The 17,500-nt window shown below is 39.4% G+C and overlaps 2 protein-coding genes across 2 annotated transcripts in view; one reads left to right on the forward strand and one right to left on the reverse strand.

Annotated features, from left to right (window-relative positions):
- The window catches only part of chrnb3b (cholinergic receptor nicotinic beta 3 subunit b), an 8,282-nt gene extending 1,290 nt beyond the window's left edge, over positions 1-6,992 (forward strand). Inside the window, exons 2-6 of the mRNA XM_058397023.1 lie at positions 545-696; positions 3,558-3,602; positions 3,789-3,898; positions 5,434-6,310; positions 6,843-6,992. Of these exons, the coding sequence (XP_058253006.1) occupies positions 545-696; positions 3,558-3,602; positions 3,789-3,898; positions 5,434-6,310; positions 6,843-6,992 (1,334 nt within the window). The remainder of the gene's footprint in view (positions 1-544; positions 697-3,557; positions 3,603-3,788; positions 3,899-5,433; positions 6,311-6,842) is intronic.
- LOC131357732 (integrin alpha-6-like) overlaps positions 6,698-17,500 on the reverse strand; it is an 11,814-nt gene continuing 1,011 nt past the window's right edge. Inside the window, exons 2-25 of the mRNA XM_058396992.1 lie at positions 16,103-16,230; positions 15,934-16,022; positions 15,583-15,808; positions 15,237-15,347; positions 14,882-15,098; positions 13,645-13,850; positions 13,469-13,563; positions 13,262-13,389; positions 13,065-13,154; positions 12,902-12,966; positions 12,286-12,431; positions 12,046-12,195; positions 11,835-11,950; positions 11,204-11,360; positions 10,987-11,070; positions 10,829-10,908; positions 10,670-10,744; positions 10,382-10,472; positions 9,306-9,485; positions 9,076-9,183; positions 8,404-8,511; positions 8,217-8,315; positions 7,582-7,707; positions 6,698-7,302 (exon numbers count right to left, since the gene is read on the reverse strand). Coding sequence (XP_058252975.1) covers positions 7,225-7,302; positions 7,582-7,707; positions 8,217-8,315; positions 8,404-8,511; positions 9,076-9,183; positions 9,306-9,485; positions 10,382-10,472; positions 10,670-10,744; positions 10,829-10,908; positions 10,987-11,070; positions 11,204-11,360; positions 11,835-11,950; positions 12,046-12,195; positions 12,286-12,431; positions 12,902-12,966; positions 13,065-13,154; positions 13,262-13,389; positions 13,469-13,563; positions 13,645-13,850; positions 14,882-15,098; positions 15,237-15,347; positions 15,583-15,808; positions 15,934-16,022; positions 16,103-16,230 — 2,953 coding nt within the window. The 3' untranslated portion in view covers positions 6,698-7,224. The remainder of the gene's footprint in view (positions 7,303-7,581; positions 7,708-8,216; positions 8,316-8,403; positions 8,512-9,075; positions 9,184-9,305; positions 9,486-10,381; positions 10,473-10,669; positions 10,745-10,828; positions 10,909-10,986; positions 11,071-11,203; positions 11,361-11,834; positions 11,951-12,045; positions 12,196-12,285; positions 12,432-12,901; positions 12,967-13,064; positions 13,155-13,261; positions 13,390-13,468; positions 13,564-13,644; positions 13,851-14,881; positions 15,099-15,236; positions 15,348-15,582; positions 15,809-15,933; positions 16,023-16,102; positions 16,231-17,500) is intronic.

A 17,500-nucleotide genomic window follows, 5' to 3' on the forward strand; every position in this document is an offset into this window, starting at 1 on the left:
ATTAAAACATTTAATCCAAACAGCCTGTACTCACTAAATAATCTATGTGCACTATACACATACGGATTGGCCCGAAGAATCATTTGTGCTAAGTGTTTAGCTTTTGTAGTTAGTGTAAACAAAGGCAGGTATAGCTCGTATAGGTATAGCTTACTAGCTCAATATCAAGCTCATTAATACAGAAAGAACTATGGCTAAACGAAAACCTCCTTCTTATTGCTTTCTATTTGTGTATAAATGCACAACACTGGAAGAATTATTCCTACTGTCTAGGCAGTGCACTGTATGTTCAGTGAAAAGATGACTGGGATTGAGCCATTGCCCGATCCGGTTATGCTGATTAAGAGAATGTGTCCGGTTTCCATTTGTCCTTCTTCGTATTTCACAGAGCATCCTGCTCTGTGTTATTAAGTTCAACGTGTGAAATTACCACTGTGAGTTTCATGATGCTAAAATAGCAGCAATAAGTGACACTGACACACAGATACTTGTGCATTTGATGACCCTGTGTCCATCGTGTGTGTGTGTGTGTGTGTGTGTGAAGCTGCAGGAGAGTTTGTGTCTCTAGCTGAGAGGGAAGACACCCTACTCAGGGACCTTTTTCAGGGCTATCAGAAATGGGTGCGGCCTACACAACATTCCAACAGCACTGTCAGAGTGCGCTTTGGTCTGAAGATCTCACAGCTTGTAGATGTAGTAAGAACCTGCAAACACACACACAGTTTTCTGCTTTGATTGTATGTATTTGGCCAGATTTAAACCAGAAGTGTGAGTGTACTAACCCAGATATCATTCTTTATTTTTTTCCTTCCTTAAAAGTCTCTTTTTTGTCATTCAGTCCTGACAGACACCTCTAAGTTTAACCAGATGCCCTGTGAACCTATCAGGCATTCTTTATACTGAATAACAAACACATTCATTCTGCACTCACTCACTGTTGGAAAATTATTGTGTTGCTCTCCATGGTGCTGAAAATCTTAAAATGGCTGCACCAGCTTTAACTTTGTATTTCAGTCTATTTTGATCTGACATTCTCAATCTCTAAAAGCATTTCCTTGTTCTGGCTCATGTGATTAAGTAAGTGAATTATTTACAGAGCTAGCCCTCCTTCTCTGTCCCCTTTTTACTTAACAGCATCCCATGCACAGAGGCGATTATTTTTTTAATTTTTAGGGCAATGTTGATGTGAAACTCATTTGAGTAATTTTATTTGTAGTTGAGAGGGTATTGTGTGCATCTGCATTGCAGAATTTTGTTAAAGGAAAAAAGTTAAGTCAGATCTCCAGTCTCAACAAAACTCTGACAGGCCCAAGTTAAGCCAGTGGGATTTCCTGGACATGGTTTATCAAAATGGTCGCAGTGCCTGGTCACTCAGTGCTTATATTTTATTTTCTGATCTGTATATTGGGCTGTTTTTAATGTTTTTGTGGGTGTAGCATTCATATTTATTCATATTTAATCCAAAGAACTTAATCAATATATAAAACCCCAGGGGATAGTTTTCAGGGAAAGTAAAGTGTTTGCACATGTCCAAAGACACAGTCATGACACAGAATTGAAACAAATACTATGTAATATACATTGAAAAAACTGTGCACTAAAAGAAAAATAATGATGTTGATATCTCTGAAGAGTAAACAGGCTGAAAGGCTTTTATTATTTTGGTTGGGCTTTGATAGTTGAATTCCATGGTTACAAAACCATCAGTGGATATTACAGATGAACAGTAAAGCCATACTGTATATCACCAAAAGAAAACATTTTTAAGAAAGGTCTTTTTCATTTTGTGTTTTATATATATATATATATACACTATATTGCCAAAAGTATTCGCTCACCCATCCAAATAATCAGAATCAGGTGTTTTTACAAACATTTGTGAAAGAATGGGTCGCTCTCAGGAGCTCAGTGAATTCCAGCGTGGAACTGTGATAGGATGCCACCTGTGCAACAAATCCAGTCGTGAAATTTCCTCGCTCCTAAATATTCCACAGTCAACTGTCAGCTGTATTATAAGAACGTGGGAGTGTTTGGGAACGACAGCAACTCAGCCACGAAGTGGTAGGCCACGTAAACTGACGGAGCGGGGTCAGCGGATGCTGAGGCGCATAGTGCAAAGAGGTCGCCAACTTTCTGCAGAGTCAATCGCTACAGACCTCCAAACTTCATGTGGCCTTCAGATTAGCTCAAGAACAGTGCGCAGAGATCTTCATGGAATGGGTTTCCATGGCCGAGCAGCTGCATCCAAGCCATACATCACCAAGTGCAATGCAAAGCATCGGATGCAGTGGTGTAAAGCACGCCGCCACTGGACTCTAGAGCAGTGGAGACACGTTCTCTGGAGTGACGAATCGCGCTTCTCCATCTGGCAATCTGATGGACGAGTCTGGGTTTGGCGGTTGCCAGGAGAACGGTACTTGTCTGACTGCATTGTGCCAAGTGTAAAGTTTGGTGGAGGGGGGATTATGGTGTGGGGTTGTTTTTCAGGAGCTGGGCTTGGCCCCTTAGTTCCAGTGAAAGGAACTCTGAATGCTTCAGCATACCAAGACATTTTGGACAATTCCATGCTCCCAACCTTGTGGGAACAGTTTGGAGCTGGCCCCTTCCTCTTCCAACATGACTGTGCACCAGTGCACAAAGCAAGGTCCATAAAGACATGGATGACAGAGTCTGGTGTGGAGGAACTTGACTGGCCTGCACAGAGTCCTGACCTCAACCTGATAGAACACCTTTGGGATGAATTAGAGCGGAGACTGAGAGCCAGGCCTTCTCGTCCAACATCAGTGTGTGACCTCACAAATGCGCTTCTGGAAGAATGGTCAAAAATTCCCATAAACACACTCCTAAACCTTGTGGACAGCCTTCCCAGAAGAGCTGAAGCTGTTATAGCTGCAAAGGGTGGACCGACGTCATATTGAACCCTATGGATTAGGAATGGGATGTCACTTAAGTTCATATGCGAGTCAAGGAAGGTGAGCGAATACTTTTGGCAATATAGTGTATATATATATATATATATATATATATATATATATATATATATATGTGTGTACCACATGTATTAGCATCACAGGGATCATATTTAATTTTACTAATTACACCAATCAGGCATAACATTATGACCACCTGCCTAATACTGTGCTGGTCCCACTTTTGCTGCCAAAACAGCCCTGGCCCATCATGCACTGTGTATTCTGACACCTTTCTATCAGAACCAGCATTAACTTCTTCAGCAATTTGAGCAACAGTAGCTCGTCTGTTGCTTCACTCCCCATGTGCATCTATCAGCCTTGGCCGCCCATGACCCTGTTGCCGGTTCACCACTGTTCCTTCCTGTGACCAGTTTTGATAGATATATCAAAATAGATATATTACAGGATATATTATCAAGATATATTACAGGTTTGGATAGAACTTCAGAGAAAAGAACAGACATCCTCAGAAGTAATGGAAGGTTATTAGTAAATATATTTTGTATTATTATTTTGTTTTTTGTAGAATTTGTTTGGTAATGTGTTTTATGTCTCATTTTTTCATGTTAATCCTTCTGTATACAGGATGAGAAGAACCAACTTATGACTACTAACGTGTGGCTGTGGCAGGTACATTTCTACAACTCCAGCTGATTTTGTTACTATTCAGAGTACAGTTAGTGATGTGATATTGCTGTAAATAGAAGTCTTCTGTGAATGCAATCCACACCTCAGAGCCTAAAGGTATAAACGTGTATTGTATTAACATAAATAAATTCCTGCCTTTTGTCACTTTTTGTAAATCTGGACATGGAGGAGTGGGTCGATTATAAACTGCGCTGGAACCCAGAGGATTATGGTGGTATCACTTTCATCCGGGTTCCTTCAGAGAGCATTTGGCTGCCTGACATTGTGCTATACGAGAAGTACACTATATTGCCAAAAGTATTCGCTCACCCATCCAAATAATCAGAATCAGGTGTTCCAATCACTTCCATGGCCACAGGTGTATAAAATCAAGCACCTAGGCATGTAGACTGTTTTTACAAACATTTGTGAAAGAATGGGTCGCTCTCAGGAGTTCAGTGAATTCCAGCGTGGAACTGTGATAGGATGCCACCTGTGCAACAAATCCAGTCGTGAAATTTCCTCGCTCCTAAATATTCCACAGTCAACTGTCAGCTGTATTATAAGAACGTGGAAGTGTTTGGGAACGACAGCAACTCAGCCACGAAGTGGTAGGCCACGTAAACTGACGGAGCGGGGTCAGCGGATGCTGAGGCGCATAGTGCGAAGAGGTCGCCAACTTTCTGCAGAGTCAATCGCTACAGACCTCCAAACTTCATGTGGCCTTCAGATTAGCTCAAGAACAGTGCGCAGAGAGCTTCATGGAATGGGTTTCCATGGCCGAGCAGCTGCATCCAAGCCATACATCACCAAGTGCAATGCAAAGCGTCGGATGCAGTGGTGTAAAGCACGCCGCCACTGGACTCTAGAGCAGTGGAGACGCGTTCTCTGGAGTGATGAATCGCGCTTCTCCATCTGGCAATCTGATGGACGAGTCTGGGTTTGGCGGTTGCCAGGAGAACGGTACTTGTCTGACTGCATTGTGCCAAGTGTAAAGTTTGGTGGAGGGGGGATTATGGTGTGGGGTTGTTTTTCAGGAGCTGGGCTTGGCCCCTTAGTTCCAGTGAAAGGAACTCTGAATGCTTCAGCATACCAAGACATTTTGGACAATTCCATGCTCCCAACTTTGTGGGAACAGTTTGGAGCTGGCCCCTTCCTCTTCCAACATGACTGTGCACCAGTGCACAAAGCAAGGTCCATAAAGACATGGATGACAGAGTCTGGTGTGGAGGAACTTGACTGGCCTGCACAGAGTCCAGACCTCAACCCGATAGAACACCTTTGGGAAGAATTAAAGCGGAGACTGTGAGCCAGACCTTCTCGTCCAACATCAGTGTGTGACCTCACAAATGCGCTTCTGGAAGAATGGTCAAAAATTCCCATAAACACACTCCTAAATCTTGTGGACAGCCTTCCCAGAAGAGTTGAAGCTGTTATAGCTGCAAAGGGTGGACCGACGTCATATTGAACCCTATGGATTAGGAATGGGATGTCACTTAAGTTCATATGCGAGTCAAGGCAGGTGAGCGAATACTTTTGGCAATATAGTGTATGTTTGTCCTGATCACATCGCCTGAGGCTCACATGACCAAAGTTTAAATTAGATCCAGATAAACACATTCTTGCTATGCATTTGTTTTTTTTTGTTTGTTTTTTGTTTTTTTGGGGGGGGGTTGGATAAATTACTCTTAAACATGAATTTGGCATTTATGTCATTTACACTGATCATGACCTTAAGTCACCTTAAGTTAAAAACACATTACTACACCTTAATAAATGTAGGTGTCATGTATCCCTATGAATACTACTATGTGTTTTTCAAATTATCTTGCAGTGCTGATGGAAGATTTGAGGGATCCCTAATGACCAAAGCTATTATAAAATATAATGGCGCTGTCACCTGGACCCCTCCAGCTAGCTACAAATCAGCCTGCACTATGGACGTGACGTTCTTTCCCTTTGACCGCCAGAACTGCTCGATGAAATTCGGCTCGTGGACTTACGACGGCACCATGGTGGATCTAGTTCTTGTAAGCCATCAGGTGGACCGCAGCGACTTCTTCGACAATGGCGAGTGGGAAATTCTGAGCGCCACAGGCACCAAGGGCAGACGGCATGACGGCACACTATCCTACCCCTTCATCACCTACTCCTTCATCTTAAAGCGTCTCCCTCTCTTCTACACACTCTTCCTCATTATCCCCTGCTTGGGTCTGTCCTTCCTCACCGTTCTGGTATTCTATCTTCCATCGGACGAAGGCGAGAAGGTGACGCTGTCCACGTCTGTGCTCGTCTCGCTCACTGTATTCCTCTTGGTTATCGAAGAGATCATCCCATCCTCATCCAAGGTCATCCCATTGATCGGCGAGTACCTACTTTTCATCATGATCTTTGTCACCCTGTCCATCATAGTTACCGTGTTTGTCATAAACGTGCACCACCGTTCCTCAGCCACCTACCACCCCATGGCACCGTGGGTACGTGCGCTCTTCTTACAGAGACTACCCCAGCTGCTGTGCATGCGTGCTCACACAGAGCGATACCTTTACCCCGAATTGGAGCCGCACAGCCCCGACTTCAAACCACGCATCAGAAAAGCCCCACCAGGCCCCAAGGGTGAAGGTCAGGCTCTGGTCAACATGCTGGAGAAGGCCACATTCTCTGTCCGTTATATCTCACGTCACATCCGCAAGGAAAATTTCATCAGAGAGGTACAATGAACTAGTGCATACTATTACAAATGTTCATATGCAAGCTACTACAATTACAAAGCCTCAAAAACTTTAAAACTATATTGTTTTGTGGGATTACACAAAAGTTAAGGATACTTGGACCCGATTCTTCATAACACTGCAAACTGTACAATATGTACACTCTTAGAACAGTTCTGACCCTTAAGACCTTAAGGTTAACTCCAAGTACCTAGACTGGTTCCAAGGTTGTGTAAATGCCTAACAGGTTCAATGTATTAAAAAAAATAGTTTGAAGTTTATATCACACACCTGTCCAGGTTCTTCAGTGGTTCTCGAAGGATTCTGTGGATAGTTTTTAGATTCCAAAAATTGGTTCTACTTGGAATCCTATCCGATAGGAAAACAGTGTTTATAGTTCTACATGGAGGCTTTAACGACAACACGTATTGAAAATTTAATGTACACATTTGACAATAATGATATTTACGGTGAAGATGGTGATGACTATGATGATGATCATGATGATAATGATGCACTTCTGTTGCTCCAGGTGGTGCAGGACTGGAAGTTTGTGGCTCAAGTGTTGGACAGAATCTTCCTCTGGGTGTTTCTTATTGTTTCTATATTAGGCACCATCCTCATCTTCACTCCAGCTCTAAAGATGTATTTACTCTCTTCATCTCCTCCTTTAGCTCCGTAGGGCTTGGATACACTTATTCACTTACTACCAGCTAAACAGTTACAGAATATACAGCAGCATTATACTATTAACAACATTATACAGCATTCGTAGATCAAACACACACACACACCATCCTCCGTACTGAAACAAGTGGCAGAACACAAAACATTTGAATAGTATTGACATTACATGTGTTTACATTCCACATAAAACACAGAAGTCTTTTCTGTCTGTTTTCCTGCATAGACATCTATTTTGTAGCATGATTTACATTCATGGGGTGATAGTCTTTATCTTCAGTACACATCTCACAGTCAAAGCATCCCAGCTGAGGAGCACAAAGACACAGTGATGTTAAACTGTATCATAAAAACAGACAGCTGCTATTAAAAGTAAACAAGACAGGATTGCTGGTTGTTAATCTTTTGTGAAACTGCAAAATAAATATCCACTCATGTCTGTTATTACAGGATGGGTTTTTGTAGTAGCTTTTCTTTTCTTTTAGAAATGCATTCAGAAACCAAGCACATTTTGTTGGTAGGAAGTGGCCAAAGTGAGGGGGAAAAAAAGAGTGATAGTGATGTGTGTAAAAGAATCACATTATTACCTTGGACAGGAAGTAGATGAGGAGGCTGAGGAGCAGCAGTGCGAGCACCACACTGAGCAGACTCACCCACCAGGGAACTCGACTCAGGAAAGTCGGCTTCTTCACTGGGAACACTGTTAGTCTCACCTGCATATAACACACACACACATACACACACACACACACACACACACAGAGATTTAATCTAATTGCATCAGCTTAGTTGATTTGTATACAGTATGTTATAAACTAGCAACTCTTATAGATTCAGCAATATACTAAGAATTAATACACATATAACTTAATTATATATACTATAAATAAAAAAAAAATTATTTTATCTTTTATACTGTATAGATTTTCATTTATTCATAGACAAATTGCTCTGCCTCACTGATCTAGGCCAGTTCTAAAGAAATTCGTAAATATATTTTAAAAACACATATCATTTGTAACATTATAAATAATATTTAGCAGTTTAATTAATGGTCATGTATATTTTTATACTTTATCTTTACACCACCTAAAATGTTTTTTTCGACACGTTATTTGTTAAAATGCTCTAGCTATGGTACAATCCCTTTTTTAAAATTGTAATTAAAGCTTTAGTTAGAGTGTTTCTGTTGCTAAACTATATAGAGTAATGACATCTTTACCTGTGTTTGAGACTCCCGAAGCCTGATGTTCTTCTGAGATCCATCAAGACTGAGAGAAGCGTTCAGTACAATGTCCAGATAATTCAGGGATCTGTATTCCTGTTAATCAAATCACACAATGTTTTAATAGATTATTTAATGAAACTTCTGCCAAGTTCTAAATTGAACCGTGAAAAGAAATGTACACCTCAACGAAAGTGCTGCTCCACAGTTTTGAGTGCAGAGTAACTGCAGTTCTGTCTGATGCCTTTAGGGGGCATCTGAGCTCCACACACTTTAATTCATCATCACACGTCTGCAATTACCAAAGAAAGAGTCCTTAATTAGGAGATTATTAAGTATATCAATATGTTTATTACAAGCTAAAATAACAAGGTTCAAATTTTAACCTGCTTAAAGTTAAGTTCTGCTTGAAACTTTGACGTTCTGCTGATTGTGTCTATCAAATGTGAATAATTAATTTTTTGGGGCATTATTTGCTGTTTCAGCTGCCCAAAGGTGACATGACCCCTGACCAGTACTTCCATTGCCAATAGTGAACAGAATTAAATAAAAACAATAGTATGGTCATTTAATCCTTGCTTCCAAAAGCATTAAATATACCTGAAATTCACTACTTTTTCTTTAAAAAATAAAAAATAAAATTATATTCTAGATATTTTTGAACATTTTATCATTAAGTCACTTCCAGTTAATGTCTTATTGTCTACTGAGACCAGGTTTGATCTTTATGCCAAGTTGATATCAAAGTTATCACTATATTTATTAGTAACATCAGACTCAGTTCTTTCCCTGGAAACAAGGACTGTGTTGCCATGATTAAACAATAAAGTGTTTAGTGTAAACTGTGTGACTTTACCAGATATTTGTAATGTCTTTTGCTTCCAAATAAGGACAGGAGTCCTTCAGTGCTGAAAGCTGAGGCCTTTGCTTCATTTTCCGCATGACGTTTTTCTCTGGACATCACCTACACAGAGCCAGCAAAGTCATTTATCAATTCCTGAGCTTAAAAAAATAGGAAAAAGTGTAACAGATGAGGCAGGATGGCCAAAAACACTGATACAGTGTGGTGTGTATAGTGTTGCTGACCTCCTGAGCGTGTTTGACAGGGCGGATTTCCGAGGCTGGGCTGCACGGGATGCTCTGGTTGTTCGGTCCGGTGATCTGCAGCAGGTACAAGAGCCACTTGCCTTCTCTGTTCTCTTTTGGCCACTGGATGTTGAGGGTTGCAGAGGCGAAGGACTTCAGAGGTCGACCCATGTTACTGATCTGAATTCACGACAGTAAGCAAAGAAATAGACTGTAATTACTGTTAATAATTACTGTTAATAATAATACTGTTACTGTTAAATAAAGTGCATAGACACAAAAATATGTTAGTCATTCATTCTTCAATTCATATTTGGCTTTTATCCTGAATGGGAAGTCTATCCCAGTTACAAACTCAGCAAAAGGAGAGTTATTAAATTGCTATTTGAAGCCTTAGACAATGTTAATTTAGGTGCTTACTGTAGTCAGTTGTGTATTATCGACTAAACAACGCCTTCTATAAATTTACACAAAATGCAATTTTATCTAGTGTGAAGGGAACGTTAGCTGAATTGCCTTATCACCTGGTGAGAGTGTGGAGATTAAAAGAATTCTCAATTCCCAAGAGGGGCTAATAGCACTGATGGGTTTAAAGCACACATTATAGTCATGGATATAAAAAATGAAATGTACATTATTAGCAAACAAGCTGCATTAGGCATCATCATTTTTTTTTCCAGTTTCATGTCATGTAACGGATTTAATTCTGGTGAACCTGAACTTCTGCCATAACTTGAGATCATCTAAACATTGTACAATAATTTAAAAAGAAATTAATTATATAAATACGACAATAATTTATGATTGAGTTTATTTAATTATTAGCCTGTGTGACTGATTTCTTTAATTAAACAGGTTTAATTCAATAACTTAAAAACAGTAGCCTATCAAGAATGCCAGCTGGTTTTGTGGATTAAAAGGCGCTAGGATGCTAATAAATAACAACGAAGCTAATATATGAATTTTTGAAACAGGATTGTGGAAGTTATTTAACAGATAAATGAATTACAATCTATAAAAAGTTTAAGAATCCCTGATGTAAGCGATAAAAAAAAAAGAAAAGGTTATGGACATACTGTAAATTCGTACTGCACAGGTTCTCCGATCACTTCATCTGATTTGTTTTTCTTCATTTCTTGATAGTACACTTGAGAAGGTTTGGCCAGTCTGCAGACACAAAAGAGCCACACGGAGTAAAGCACAGAGAGAGGTGAGTAATTGTGTAGAGGCACGTTTACACAGGGAGAGGCAGAAAACACTACAGCACACCATCTGTCACATGAGCCTTAGAAATAAGTATAATGATTTATAACAGATATTATTTACCGAGAGCTTTATTTTCTATAATGGAAAGTTGTGCTTACCCAAACACTTGAAGATACAGCTCAAAGAAAACCTGAGCCTCTGCGACGATTTCTGAAATATTTTGCACACTGATCCTATAACAAGAAAAGTTGTTATGTCCTAGGCTATGCAATCCTTTGGCCTTATTTAATCTAGCAATTGTTATGCAATTTCCTTACGTCTGGAGATTCAGTGTCACGTTGACGTCCGTTATGCTCGGGGTCAGACGGTCAGAGTTTAACAAGAGATAAAACGTTACCTAGAGAATTAATCATCTCAATTAAGCAAACCGGATGAAGTAAATAAATACATAAAGGTCTAGAGTCGTTCACTTTACCTCTGCATTTCTTTTAAAAGGGTTCCCGAGATTACATTCTGCTCTGGTTTTAGTCCCGTCCACGTCACACTGCACATCTAATTTCTGCAGAAAACAAACACAAACTATATTTTATATTGCATAACAGTCCACACTGGTCCACTTTCATGTAGTCCATATCTAAGTAAGCATTTTATTTTGAATCTTTTTTTGAAACGTATTAAGTTTTTTTTTTTACACTATCTGGTTTGAGGATGACCGATGATAACGGTAGAGATTCTGGAAGTTTTGCAACCAGTTGAGCGAGATGAGCATCATCTCCTCCGGGATTCGTTACAGTGATCTCCAGGGCCGTGTTCTCAGAACCGGGGGAGATTACTGCCACTCCATTCTCCCTTTAATATACAGAACAACATGAAACACAGAAAATGCAGTGCAATAATGAAAAAGATCCCTCCTATTGAATGTCCCTTATAAAATCTAAGTATTTGAAATGAATTAAATCTTTTACTTTTTTACAGTGTTTTATGTGATCACTTTTGCTAGATTAAAAACACTGACCAGGTTTTATCTAGAACTATACAAAGAATTCCAAGTAGTTAGGATAAACCTTTAACTATCCAAGCAGCCTGAAGGACCTTTTTTTAGACTTTATGAATGAAGCCAGCCATTTTTTTCTGAAGGTTTTCTAAAATCATTTGTATTTCAAAGGATTTTTTGTACTTTATAATCATTCTGGTCAATGTTAGCTATTTTAACCAAAATTTTAACAATATACCCCACATACTTATGTTACATATATACATCATCACATACATTCGTTGTGTAAAGGTTTCCACCTGTTAGATTATTAAAGTCTGTAGGGTCACCTGGCTAGTGGTGAACATGAGTCCTGATGTTGATCTTTGGTGCAGAAGCTGTACTGTAGCTGCAGGTTACTCTGGCAGATATTATCACTTCCACAGCCAGGGTTCAAAAACATGAACTGAAAATGTTTAAAAAGGTTCATTACAAAATACGAAAGGTCTTCTCTTGTCATTATAAAATGATCAGTAGTCTGTCTTGCTGTCTAACACACACTTTCGCTGTGCTTTCCCGAGGCTGGAGACCATTGAGTGCTGGCTGGAGAGCAGGTAGAGAGCTTTGTCTCAGCATCTGAGGAGGACTGTACTGCGGCAGAGACACTGACACATTGACAGGGATTTCTGTAAGCTTGTCCTCCGTGTTGGCCTGGAGGCACAGGCATTCCAAATTTCAAAAACATTAATTATAGATTTATAAACATAGTGTAAATAAAAGGGATGGCAGAAGGTTCGGTACCCGGAGACGGAGGCGGGTTTGGACGCATCGTTTTTGACCCTGTGTTTGGAGCACTATGTTACCCTCCTGATTGTTCTGGAAAATCAGACGGGACTGATGACCTTCCTGAACCCACCGTTCATCAGCGTTCAGCTTGTAGAGAATCTCTACAGGACCACAGAGAGGAAATTAGATGAAAGGCCGACATCTAATTCAAGGTGTCTGGACTTGATAGTGATAGAATATTTAAGATATTTCTCCACACATTCATGGGGCTTTAACTAAAAAATTCCCACATGTTTACAGAAGTTTCTCACACATATACATTTAGGAATGGCTTCATCCAAAGAAAGGAATGGCTTCATCCAGAGAAAACTGAAAACTGACACAGGAATGCGTCCTGGATAGGCAACATGCATTCCATCATTCACACTAATTCACCTACTGACATGTTTTAGAAAATATGAGAAAACTGGAGAACCTAGATAAAACCCATGCAGACTTACTGACACTTCCTCCTTTTATAAAGCACCATTTAATTTGTCCTACTTAATGTATCACAGGAAATCCTCAGTGCAAATTTGTTTGAATGCATTTGACACCTTGAAATGTTATAATCAAGCAGTGTTTCACTCACGCAGTCTGGGGTTATACGTCGCTGGATAGGTCGTGAAGGAGAAGCAGGATTCAGCTGTTATAATGCTTTATAAAGATATAAAGATTTACATGTAGACATTCAGTAAAAACATTAGACAAATATTGAAAAAGTAGAGTGCAAAGATTTTTATGAATTTTCTCACCAGTGACCTTTCTGGCAGTCTCTTTCCTGGAAGTTCATCTCAGTAGGTGTTAAGGTCAAGGATTTCTCCATGCTAATCACTGGTTTAGCTCTTAAACAGAAATAGAATATTACAAAATTATTCATTTTCATTACAGACCAAGCCAAATATATAGGATATTGAATGTGTGTGAAAGAAAACTGAAACTAGATCGTCACCTGTAGACAAGTACGCTGTCAGAAAGTGAGCCCACGGCTAAGTCCGGATAGCCGTTCCCATCTATATCCATGTTTCCAGCCAGGGAATAACCAAACAGCTTGATTTGATGGTCTTTACCCTGTAAAACCTACATAAAGAGAAGATTCCAGATGAAAGATTTCACCATAGATTGCTTATTTCAGACTGGATAAATAGTTTTCACGTACTTGGAAGTATTTTTGTGAAAAATGTCCAGTTTTGCTGAAATAAATATACACTGCACCATCACCATCATTATCATAAGGTGCTCCAACGGCAAAATCTGTCAAAAACAAGAAAAAATTATAAACACAAAGATATCTGGTATAAGAACACGTGTCTTGGTGCATTTTCTGATGCAAACCATTATATCCATCCTGATTGATGTCCCCAGTGTTTGCCACCACTAGTCCAAACATGGAGTCTTTATTTCCAGTAAGAATATCTGGCTCTAACTGGTCCCAGTCTCGACCATCTCTGCGGTTTATGTAGACGTAAACAGCACCTCCTATTCCTGCCTCCATGTCCGTTGAGCAGTACTGAGGAGCACCAACCACAAGATCATCCCATCTGGTAAACCAACCAGCAGAAATGTTTTTAGTTTTATAAAAATAAATAAATAAATAAATAAATAAATAAATAAATAAATAAATAAATAAATAAATAAAATAATAATACATAAAATACATAATTACTATTAATAACTATTAATAATAAAAAAAGAAGAATAGGGTTTTTTTGTCAACCTACTTATATACGTATATACGTTCTGACACCACACTATCAATTAAAAAACAATTTTATTTCTAATAAATAAGGATAAACATTTCAGATTTGGCTTTTCCAGTGTTACAACCACAAACTAATAACCAAAGAACAAAAAATACAATACCGTTACAGGTGACGGTTGCATCAATTTGTAAAAGACAGAAAAAGTAGATTTACATTCAGTGGGTATTATTCTGTTGTTCCAGATGAGTAACATCTGTTCACGGATAGTGTTTTTGGTTTGTTTTTGGAGATGAATTAACAATGGTATTGCTTAGTCAGATATTTTCCAGGCATGTCTAGTTCTGCTCATGGATATCTAACTCCAGCAGGATTCATCCGAGATATTCTGCACTACCATGCTTTACCCAACAAAAATAAATATTAAATTTATTTAGATACAATTTTATTTGCTCAAGGAAAGCTTAAAATTGTATGCATTCATCAAGTGTTAAAAGATGATTAGCATTTGTAAGTGTAGTAACGTTTCTGTCCTTTCCAAAAAAAAAAAAAAAACTTTTGCTGAAAGGTTGCCTTTATATTTTAGAGTTGCTATTAATTATCACATTCTCTGTAAACTTTTACATATTTACACTCCTACAAGGTTTTCCAAGCATTGGAAGAGCATTTGGGTTTATTGTTTATGCTGCTAAGAACTGGGATGAACAAATGATATAATGGCTCTGTTCAAAATATTACTTTGTCAGTTATATTGCTATAAAAACAAAAGAATGGAATGAGTCAACATTCATTCTTATGAGAAAAGTAAATAAGAGCCAGGCATGTTAGATCAAGCCTTCAGTAGGACGGGTCTCTAGCTCTAGATGTCTTACCCATCTGCATTGAGGTCCATTACAGCCAGCGAGTAGCCGAAAGAGGACGCCAGACCCGGGCCATGGAGAATGTGAGCTAAACTGAGACTCCTCTGAGCCTCCACAGCTTCAGGCTTTAAGATGAGCACCTCACCACTGAGATTGGAGCGTGGTGCTCCGGCCACTATAACCTGCTCAGATTTCTTTAACAGATTCATTCCTGAGTCCAGAGCAAAGCCTGGGAAAGTGAAAGAGGAAAATACGTCAAATCTATCTTGGATCATCTGATTCTATGACTGGGATCATGATACATTACATGAGATACATTAGATGATTATAATGAAGGCTTTATGTATGAAATCATTGACTGTCTCACCTAAATAGCTGCTGAGGGTCAGAGGAATGCGGCTTTCACTAAACTCGTTCTGGTCTCCGGTTTCATAGGAATCCAGAAGAAAGTTGTCGATAGGTTCCACACGGACAGTACCTTCAAAAAGTCAGGAAGACTGTTACAACTTTCCCAAATAGACGAGGAATAATGTAACTGCATTTTGTTTGAAAGACAATGACAGAGATGAGAACTCTGGGTAAGCAAATTAAACACTCTCATAAAATAATGGTAGCAAAGGGTATTTTACCTTGTCACTAGTCTGGTACTTTTAGTGTGTATAGTACACTTTATACGGCCAAAAATAAAATACTGAAATATTTAGGTGGGATACCTTTCCAGTCATAAGCACCAGGCCCTGAGAATACTATATAGTTCTTGTCCTTGGTGAAAGCTGAAGAGACGCCCTGCTGACAGTAACCGAACAGGTCCTTAGCGCTTGGCCGATTGCGGCAGAACGTTCTTGTGTCTTCTACAATCAGGTTCTGTTCCAGGATGAAGCACCTGCCCAGCACCAGCTGATTGCTATGTATCCACTGCTGGTAGCGGTGAGCACAAACCTGAATGGATAGATTCCAGCAATTATCATTGCATTAATGGAGCCTGTTTATTAATTTTCATTAGTCGTCTTGTTTACTGGGTGTAATTATTGCTGTGTTATATGTTATGGACTACTGCAGCTCACCACCACTTTTCCTCCTGGACCCTGACTTTTCACATGCACACCCATCCACTGGTTTTCCCGATGGTCTAATCCCTGTCCTGGCCTTGAATCTGTCCATGAGTTATCACATGTAAAAATTCCGAATACACATTTGCATCTGTTTGCAATGTTTACAGAGAATAACACCAACCTTCAGTGTCCACAGGAATCCGTTCACAGTCATTACTCTGCGTTGTGAACTTACAGCGATAGAGACCTCCAGTTATGTTGGCTTTCTGACTGGGTAAGGCTTTCGCACGTGGAGCACCGATCAGCAAGCTGAGGTCAGAAACGATTTGGTATTTGTCTGGTCAGTGATATACAATATTAATATGTGAAGATTTAAAGGCAACAAATTCATATGAGTGTTTAATCTGTATAAATGGAACCCTAGCATGTTCTCCTTTTCTGTGTGGTTCTTTAGGCAGTTGAGAACACAACAACTGAAAGCTGCTGTGAATCAAAACAAGTGAGCATCCAGAGTGATGCTGCAGTGAGAAAGCGGTCCAACTCGGAATTGCCCCAATTACAGTAAGTAAACCTGATTGTTACAGCATTTTTTTTGTGAGCTGCTAAACTGAGCCAAACTGATAAATGCTAAGATTACAAGATAATACAAGCTGGATGTAATAATAATTATAATAATTTGCCTTTATTTGTCACATATACATTACAGCACAGTGAAATTCTTTTCTTCGCATATCCCATCCTTGGAGGTTGGGGTCAGAGCGCAGGGTCAGCTACGATACAGCGCCCCTGGAGCAGAGAGGGTTAAGGGCCTTGCTCAAGGGCCCATAACCCTCTCTGCTCCAGGGGCGCTGTATCGTAGCTGACCCTGCGCTCTGATTGATGCTATTGATGTAAACCTCAATAGATTTAAATTATTTATGTATAAAAATAGTATGACTGAAAGTGTTTTACATTTACACCTCAGTTGATTACATTTTCAGCTCTATACACACCTCAGGACATTAGTTTCAGTTTCATTCTAATTCATCAAACCTTTTAATAGCTGGCAAAGCACTCTCAGGCATGTTCAAGCATGAACCTTTGTTCATACTATGTGTAGATGGATGACAAATTAAAGGATAAGAATGTGGCTCTGTTTGGGTGAAATAATTCATATTTTCTAGACTGGTTTTTGGTCCACTTAAAGAATGGCATCACTACATATGCATACAAAGTTTGTCTATATTCAATATATCTTGATGGGAGTGGTCTTTTCCAGGAAGACCCCACCCCCTACCCAGACTGATCTGTTCTACAGGGCTTACTTAATGAGGCATTTAATTTTTTTTTTTTTTTTAAAGAAAGGAGATTTGGGCATGACTATTTAAGGTCACTGAGGCTTGAGTTAAGGGCTAAGACATGTAATGTCTGACAAATAAAATTCAAACTGGGGTTGCCAGGTCTTAGTAAAATCTTAAGCCCAACAAGCAGACAAAAGGCTTAAACTTGTCCAAAAAGTATTAACGTTGGGATGAATGTCTTTTTTTCCCTTCTCTTTCTCAGTGTTAGCGTGACAAACAAGTCTGATTTACCGCGTCTT

The sequence above is a fragment of the Hemibagrus wyckioides genome, linkage group LG08, assembly GCF_019097595.1.
Source record: "Hemibagrus wyckioides isolate EC202008001 linkage group LG08, SWU_Hwy_1.0, whole genome shotgun sequence".
Lineage (NCBI taxonomy): Eukaryota > Metazoa > Chordata > Actinopteri > Siluriformes > Bagridae > Hemibagrus > Hemibagrus wyckioides.